A 10000-nucleotide genomic window follows, 5' to 3' on the forward strand; every position below is an offset into this window, starting at 1 on the left:
ACTCATTTATCATTACCATCATTGCTATAATCAATTTCATCATTATCATTACTACCATCACTATTATTGCCGTTATCACCACAATCAATAATTATCATCATTGTCATGTATCCAATTCTTTTTCTATTCCGCCACGACCCAATTTGTCCCGGAGATCCTCCTCGTCTCCCGCCGCGAGAGGGAGCAGCAGCCATCGACGCAAACCGCCGCGATGAATAACGAGTTATAAGCAGCGGCTATTTTATCACCCCGTAAAAATGGAATGAGTTCCTGTTTTTATGGTTGTTGTCTCTTTTTTATTTTCCTTCTTTTTTTTTCTTCTTTTCTTTCATTTCTTTCTTCTCCCTTCCTTCCTCAGCCGTGACTTTGCCGGATGTGGCGCTGCGCTGGGGGAGGGAGGGGGAGGGGATGGGTGGGGGAGGAGGGGAGAGCGAGTGAGGGGGGGTGGTTGTTGGTTTGTTTGTTGTAATCACGTCAACGTTTTCTGTATTTATGTCAGGTTATATGTATTTTATTTTTTGGGGGGAGGGGGTTAGAACTGTCATTGTTATATTCTGTTATCATCATGATTGTAATTGCCAGTCATTTTGAGGGGAGGGGTATTAGATCGAATTTTACATAAGCAACAGGGGAAAAAAAAATTGGGCCTAATACTGTTTTCGACACTTATATATTCAAAGTCTGTATGCCTATTGGATAACACTTACTTGGAAGTGTATTTGCCATAAAAGCGAGAGACCCATATCACATCACAAACTCTCCCCTATAAACCCGCTTGTAACTTTCAACGCTGACATAACTATCTGATCGCCACTTTCCTAACTATCAAAAACTTCACCAGCCATCAATAGCAAGAAGCCCCAAGAAGTGCCAGTTAACAGTTAAGGCTGCCGGCTTCAGTTTCAACGATCTCATCTTCTTTCTGCATCAGACACCCAAACACAAACTTCAGCTGGCCCCCTAAGAGATGCGAAAATAACGTGGCTGAACCCTCTTCCCGCCCGACGCATCCCGAAGAGGACCAGCCGCGACAGCCTACCGCCACTCGACACACGAAAACCTTCTGCAGATCCACCGGCCTTCGTTTACCTGGCTACATTCCAGTCCTCATTTTCAACACTTCACACATCACGCCCCACTGTCACTCTGGCCACACTCGCCGCTTTCCCAACACCCTCGCTGAATATGCCGCCTTCCAGCAGCTCCAGCCCCCCCCCCCCCCCCCACCCCGTCAACACCCGCCGCATCACGCACCTCCGAGCATTAATATATGCTTGAAACGCAAACTTCGTCTCTTGGCAAACTCGTGTTGTTTCTAAACAGTTAAGTTGTAAGTGATCTAATCTGAAGTTCCCTTGGCAGAGCCGCAGGTTGTTGCGCTCGCATGAGTTTGAATGTCAAGACACGGAGGCCATGTCAGAGCGCAGCATGTTTAAAGTTGCCACATATTAAGACCGGCCTGAAGCGGCGCTGGAGTTCTCTTCAACTTAATACTTATTTGATCGTATTTAAAGACAGGGAGGAGTATCGGGATAAAGGGAGAGAGATAGAAGAGAAAGACAGAAATGCTGAGAGGGACTAAGGGATGGGTGGAGGGCAGAATATATATACGTATATATATATATATATATATATATACATATATATACATATATATACATATAATATATATATGTATATATATAAAATATATATATATATATATATATATAAATATATGTGTGTGTGTGTGTGTGTGTGTGTGTGTGTGTGTGTGTGTGTGTGTGTGTGTGTGTGTGTGTGTGTGTGTGTGTGTGCGTGTGTGTGTACCAACCCACCCATCTTCCACCTCCTCCTTATCGTTGTTTTCTTAGTTATATTTATATTATTGTTATAAAGGGCGATTAACTTCACTCTCTCTCTCTCACACACACACACACACACAGACGCACACACATATTTGTGTGTGTGTGTAAATTTATGTGAGATCAAGGCATCACGAAGTTAATCACCCTTTATAGAAAAAATATAAATATAACTAAGAAAACAACGATAATGAGGAGGTGGAAGATGGGTTGGTAGAGGGGTAGAAGGAAGGGGAGGAGAAGCGTCTTAGGTAGATAGAAGAGAGGAAGGAAGGAAGGAAGGAAGGAAGAAAGGTTATGGGCTCAGAAAAGGAGGCGACGGGAGGGGGAGGAGGAGGAGGAGGAGGAGGAGGAGGAGGAGAAAGGGGAGGAGGAGGAGGAGGAGGAGGAGGAGGAGGAGGAGGAGGAGGCGGATAATGGGGAGGAGAAGGGGGAGGGGGAGGAGGAGGAGGAGGAGGAGGAGGAGGAGGAGGAGGAGGAGGAGGAGGAGGAGGAGGAGGAGGAGATGGAGAAGAAGAAGATGAGCTGGAAGAGGAAGAGAGAGAGGAGGAGAGGAGCAGAAGACGAAGAAGAATCGGAAGGAGTAAGAGAAAGAAAAGGAGGTGGAAAGAAAGTTAATAGGATTGAAGGAAAGGGGGGCAGAATCCAGTGTCAAGGGATTGAAAGCAGGGAAGAGAAGGAAGAACAAGAGGAAAGAGGAAGAAGAAGAGTAAAGAGGAGGAGGAAGAGGAGCAAGAAACAGAAGAAGCTGTGAGGAAGAGCCGAGGGAGGATGGATTGCCCACCCGAGTAATTAAGGGAAGCGGAGAAAACTGCGTTGGTCGAAGAAAAATGGTCCTGTCCCCCTGCGAGGAGCATCGGTCTCATTTGGAATATGCAGATGTGAGAGAGCGGCATTCCAAGCATCCAGTTAGGGGACAGGGACCACGGGCTGGCTGGTTGACTGGGAGACTGGTGGCTCCTATCCATAGCCGGTCTGGTCCCTTTTCCCTGGCCTGATCGCGGAGCCTCACACCCCTGCCAAGCTTCCCTGCCACGATGGAAGCTGCAGCGCCGGCAAGATGGACCTTTCCGGAGTGTAATGGATCACCCTTCCACCCTTGCACGGGGCCTCCTCGATACTGGCGGGGCTCGGGCGCTCTCCATTCCGGTGCCAGATTCCTTGGCGCAGTCAGGGTCCTCATTTAAGGATTTCCTTTTAGCTTTATATATATACACATACATACATACATACATACATACATATATATATATTGTTATATACTGCTAGCGACTATAAAATATTCGAGACTCGAACTCCCAAACACAAACACTAACACACTAACACACTAACACACACACACACACACACACACACACACATACAAAAACGCACACACACACACACACCTTATCACCTAATCATTACCGCTTTCCCTTATCTTAAACCCTATTAAAGCAAATCCTTAAGACTTACACATTCCCCCTAAAAGAAGGGAAAAGGGGCAAGGCGCGTCCCTGTGGAAACTTTTATCATTTGTAGTGAAGGCTCAGTGATGTGGGGGAGGAGGAGGTAGAAGGGAGGGAGGAGGGGGGGCAATATTGAAATTCCAACGCCATCCGCAACTGCACCTGATACGCGGTTGCCAAATTGCTTTCGTCGTATATTGTGCGTTGACATCACCTTCACCACCACCTTTCCCCCATCCCTCCCCCCTCCCTCCCCATCCCTTCCCCCTCCCAAATGCATTCTCGCCCCTTCCCCCTCCTCGTTTTGACTGGGGTGTTGGCAGGTAGTGTAAAGACACACAACCTCGGGGTAGGGGTGTAGGGGACGGAGATCGGAGAGGGAGGGAGGAAGGGAGGGTGGCACGTGGCTTTATGATGGGGTTACGTTGGGCGACAATGGGCGTAGATAAGTGGAGGGTGGATGGAAACGGGCGTAGATAAGTGGGAGAGATGGGCGGCAATGGCCTTATCAGCAACATTTTTTCAACAACTTTCCACTTGCAACAATAACACCAGCAACTACACCAAAAACTGACAAGTGCGAAGCTTCCTCTGTGTCTGGATTTTGTTCGTGGGATAATGAGCTGGCCAGGTAATATGGAGCAAGCAATAACGTCGGGGACTTGAAGAAGGGAATGGAATTTTCACCACCGAGTTAAAAAAGGGAGCAAAGCAAATGGAAGAAAATGCCAGAAATGATAAAGTGGAAATGATTACGTACATAATTATAATCATATCAAGGATATTATTACACGTGAAATAATGATGATAATAATAGCTATAATAATCATCATAATACTCTCAATACGTATTTGCATTAAATGCATTAGAAAATGAGGAAAGGAAAAGATTTGTGCAAGATGGGGTAGATCGAACAGTTTAGTTTTATTTGAGTATTTAACCGACATGGAATAAATTTTATTTTTCTTGTGAGGGGGAAATGGGGGGTATATAAAAGTCACTTCGCGCTGACTAATACGAATGAAAGAATATCATAAAAGAGTAAGAATAATACCATTTGAAAGAAAGAAAGTGCCAAAACATAGAGAAGCATATTCTCCAACCGCTACGTGGGAAAGCAAAGGCTAACTAGAAGCAAGGAAACCCAAGCCGTTTCCGGCTCGGCCGCGACAGCTATAGCATAAGAAGGGGGGGGGGGGATTATCTGAATAACTTTTTGTCATTTCTATGCATATGTGTATGCATAAACATATATGCATATATATATATATAAACAACATACATATATACACACATATATATATATATATATATATATATATATATATATATATATATATATATATACGTGTATACACACACACACACACACACACACACACACACACACACACACACACACACACATATGTATGTCTGTGTATGTGTATATATAGACATATATATATATATATATATATATATATATATATATATATATATATATATATATATATATATATATATATATGCGTGCACACACACACACACACACACACACACACACACACACACACACACACACACACACGAAAAATAAGTATATGTAACCAAATTCATACGTATGTTTTCTTTCCCTTCCTTCTCCCTTTTCTCTTCTTTACATAAGTTCACACAAGCCTTTCGTACTTGTGACCTTTTTGCGAACTTTATTAGACAAGCAAATATAACTTCGGTGAAGAAGTGTAATCTTTGAAATCTCTTTTTTCTCTCTCTTTCTTCCACACTTTCGCTTTCGCTTTCTCTCTCCCTCTCCCACACTCTCTTTTTCTCACCATCTCCTTTCTTCTCTCTATTTCTTTCCTTTCCTGCTACACTCTGCTTATTTAAGTGTCTTTGTGTGAGTTTCTTTACCCATGTGCATTATAACTGTAGCATCATACACTATCGATGACGACAAAAGAAGCTTAAAATAAGATGATTATGAAAAAAGAAAAAGAAGAAGAAGAAGAAAAGCACAAACAAAAATAAAGTGAAGGAAGGTGGAAAACAATAACAATAATAATAATAATAGCAATAACAATAATGGCAACAGCAACAACAACAACAACAACAATAATAATAATGATATTGATAGTAGTAATAATAATAATAATAATAATAATAATAATAATGGTTATTGTTATGTTGATGATGATGATTATAATAATAATAATAATAATAATAATAATAATAATAATAATAATAATAATGGTTATTGTTATGTTGATGATGATGATTATAATAATAATAATAATAATAATAATAATAATAATAATAATAATAATAATAATGGTTATTGTTATGTTGATAATAATAATAATAATAATAATAATAATAATAATAATAATAATGATAACAATAATAATGATGATGATGATGATGAAGATGATGATGATGATGATGATGATGATGATGATGATGATGATGATGATGATGATGATGATGATGATGATGATGATGATGATGAAGATGATGATAATGATAATGATTCTAAGAACAATAATAATAATGGTTAAAGGTTAAAGGTTAAATAACAATAATTATATTGATAAAGATAACGATAATCATAATGTTAATATAATAATAATAATAATAATAATAATAATAATAATAATAATAACAATAATAATAATAATAATAATAATAATGATAATAATAATAATAATAATAATAATAATAATAATAATAATGACGATGATGATGATGATGATGATGATGATAACACGAAAATGAAGCAGAAGGCGACGCAGAGAGAGGGGATCGCACTCTACCCAAGTCGCTGTTTACGAAGATCGAAGCCCCATTGATGGCCAGAGTGTATGATTGCAACAGCTTCCCCGGCCGGAAGAAGCCGTGCAACTTTCGCGCTTAGTCAGAAAGGAAGAATTCTTTTGCTTTTTTTTAACTTATTTTTTTTCTCTCTCTCTCTCTGGCTGGGAGGAAGTGTACTGTGATGTACTGTTTTGTCAGTTGGTTAGAAAGTATTTTGCGTTAAGATCATAGAGGGAGTGTTGAATGTGTTTCCGTTTGTTATCCTAAGCAACTCACACACACGTAAACATACGCACACACACGCACACACATCTCTTAATTGGTATTCGTTGATTTACGCTTCACAGTAATATCTAAAAATGCATACATGTCAATAACCCCCACATATTGCTTCCTTTGTTATCATACTGAAAAAAAAAATATCATGAATTTCAGACAAAAAATAAAAAGGGAGGAATTTTGTCATCCGCTTCAGCCGAAAACTTGACTGTGGAGACCGAATTTTCTCGGCGTCAGGCCTATCCAGTCAGACATTGTCAAGTCACAGAAGAAAGGAAGCGAGAAAAGAAGAAAAGGAAGGAAATGAAAAAGAAGGAGTAGAAGATGAGGGAAAGGAAGAAGAAGCGAGAACCTCTTCTCTCTCTTTCCCTCCTCCTCCCACCTTTATTCTGTTTTTCATCTTCCCTGCAACTTTCCTTCCGGCTACTCTTAGGTCGTGTCAGGTCGTTTCTCTATGTCATGCGGGAGTCTGTCTGTCACATCCATACCATCTTGTAAATCACTATTACAAGATTTTCTCTTTTTTTTTGTTGAGGGGAGGATCGGCATAGGACAGGTAAACAGACCAGTATTGCACAGGTACACAGACCGAGAAACAAACAATGTAAACTGGTCAATATATCCATCTCATAAAAACAAGAATATTCACTACTTGAATTTGCGGGCTTTTGGTTACAGAAGCAAACAAACAAATAAATAAATAAATAAATGAGAACATAAAAATAAAAACACTACTCTAATGAAACCAGAACCAAAATGAGATAAGAGAGATAAGATAAAAAATAATGACAACTCCAAAAATCAGATTGTGGCACGCATAACTCTTGGCTTAAAGTATCAAAATATCAATAACGTTTCGTGCCGTGATAATGAATCATATGAGGCCGGGCAACAAATAAACAAAACCATAAAAAAAAACAAATAAAAGCGAAACATCAAATATACATGGACACACTTGCACCCCAGCAAGATCTGAAACAGTTATATTTAAAGACATGTACAAATCGGTATCATATACATATATATATATATATATATATATATATATATATATATATATATATATGTATACATATGTGTATATATGTATATGTATATATACACATAAACATATATGTGTATATATACACATATACATATACATATATGCATATATACATATACATATACATACATACACACACATATATATATACATATAAATATAAATATATATAAACATATAAATATAAATATATATACATATAAATATATATACATATATATGTATACATATGTATATATACATATATACACATATATACATATATATATACATATATATATATATATATATATATATTATATATATATATATATATATATATATATATATTATATATATATATATACATATACAAATATATGTATACCATATGGTGGTTTTGGGAAGGGGGCACTTGGCACTACCTTGTTCCCTGAAATTAAGATCTTCACACCAATAAAAAATATTTTCCCTGTATTGGATCACCTGAAATAAAATCACCTTAGAGAAACATGAAGGAAAGAACGCGTTCGCCATCTTCCAAGACAGGATAATGTTTGTACTGAAAAGATGTGTCAGTGTTAATGGTAGGCTGAAGAAAACTCTTAAAGGGCAACTTAGAAGGAAAATGATAACTGGATCGACTAAAAAAAATAAATAAAAAGAGAGAAAAAAAGATTAACATTAATTAAATTAACAGGACTATTTACAGAAAACGGCGGTATTAATGGCATACTATTTTATTTAGCTTATCCTGAGTGTGTCATTAATTATGGAATTAAAAGGTTTAATATCAAAGAACAGAAAATTAATAATCTAATAAACATATCTATAATAAACATCCCATGGAATATTTTAAAAATGATATTGTTTTGCAAATATCATGCTGATTTAATTTAGATGATTTACAAAATCACTGTTTGGAAATAATCAGCAGTATCTATTTAGATTCCTGAATAGCAAATGAATGTCATAATTTCATAAGCCTTCCTTCCCGGTACAAGCACAGCATTTCGGATGAGAGCGCGTTGATTCCAAGAATAAATTTGAAATGAAAATCAACTTTCCAATGTTATCATCACTAATTTCTAAGAACGCCTGTTTGTGCTTGATATGAAATTCGCCTTTTTATGAAATGTCGCTGAATTGTAGGTATTATTAATCTTATTTTTAGAGTAATTATTTGCAGGCTTATTTAAAATGATTTTAAAGTTCGTTTCTCATCCAAAACCTTCCCCCTAGCGGCAAAATACTGAATCTCTCGCGGATAAGATGGGGGAGGGGGGATATTTAAAAGACGAAGAGAGAGGGGATAAAGAAAAATGGCGGGAAAAAAACAACAACGCGCGCGTCGACACTCGGGAAAAGGACCGTTAGCACTTTACCTCTTGTGGCGGCACGTCGAATGACACGGTTCGGAGATCGACCTTCCTGTAGGAGTCGATGCAAGGGACCACGAAGAAGATACCTGGTCCCTTGGCACCGCCCTTTAGCAGACGACCGAGCCTGAAGATGACAGCTCGCTCGTACTCCTGGACCACCTGGAACGGAACGCAAAACTTGTGAGGAACTGGAGGAACACTTGGAATAAGAATGAGGTATGACTTCTTTGCTTGCCTTTGAGATCCGAAAGGTTAATATTATATTTATTACTATCATCAGGATTATAGTCTGCTTATCTAAGAACGTTATATATTCATGATTTCTCTAGCAATCATAACAGCTCTTAAAAATCTAAGGTAAACATATTCAATCAAGTATTGTATAATCACCAAGAATGAAACTAGAAAAAATAATATCAATATAACACTGCCATACACTTACCTGAGATGCTCATCATAACGTAAAGCTACCCAATAAAAAGTACACAAAACTTTGAGAACAAGGATTGCACAGAGCAGTACACGAAGGCTAAGATAAATCGAATACCCTTTCCCTCATCCTACCGGACTTCGGAGTTAAAACTTCCTATGTTGTATCCAAAACCTAGAGATACATCGTAAATCCAACAGATAGCCCTTTGTCAAAGAACGGTCCCAGATTAAACATTCAATAGCCAACGTGTTAACGGTATTAAATATTCAGTGGTTCTGAAAGCATACAGTCTATACTCCACAGATCAGTCGCACAATGTAACTGCCCTTACTGCACGAAACAGCTTGCGATCTATGTTTATGTTCGGAGTACAAATGTTCACGGGCTTTCGGGCTGTCTAAAGAAAGACATTAAGCACTTACTCATGCCAGGCATAGTGTGGCTTTCTACAGCTGGTATTTTCCCCTCTCCCTTTCCCTTTTACGGAACGCCCCTCAACAGATGGTCCCTCGGATCCTTCCCTCTAAACGAGTCACGTAAAGCTGTCATTCCCCAGATGGAGAACTGTAAAGATACTCTCTGGCAGACACTCCCCAATCTTCCCCTCCTCCCTCCGTTCCCCTTTGTCTGTCTGCTCTTCTGTTTCGGTGCTCTCATTAGATCTTGCTCTAATTTCTAATCCTTTCTCTCTTTCTACGTCTAACTCTCCCTTTCTATCTCTGTCCCTGTCTGTCTGTCTGGTTGGCTGTCTTTCATATTCGCACTGGAGGTCAACCTATCTCTTCGGGATTAACATT

General features: G+C 38.6%; 1 protein-coding gene across 6 annotated transcripts in view; it reads right to left on the reverse strand.

The window, feature by feature from the left end:
* LOC125034505 (band 7 protein AGAP004871-like) overlaps nucleotides 1-10000 on the reverse strand; it is a 434532-nt gene that overhangs the window by 47759 nt on the left and 376773 nt on the right. For all 6 annotated transcript variants that reach the window (XM_047626330.1, XM_047626331.1, XM_047626332.1 and 3 more), the window contains one exon: nucleotides 8774-8929. In XM_047626330.1, coding sequence (XP_047482286.1) covers nucleotides 8774-8929 — 156 coding nt within the window. The remainder of the gene's footprint in view (nucleotides 1-8773; nucleotides 8930-10000) is intronic.

Source organism: Penaeus chinensis, chromosome 18 (genome assembly GCF_019202785.1).
Source record: "Penaeus chinensis breed Huanghai No. 1 chromosome 18, ASM1920278v2, whole genome shotgun sequence".
NCBI classification, from domain to species: Eukaryota; Metazoa; Arthropoda; class Malacostraca; order Decapoda; family Penaeidae; genus Penaeus; species Penaeus chinensis.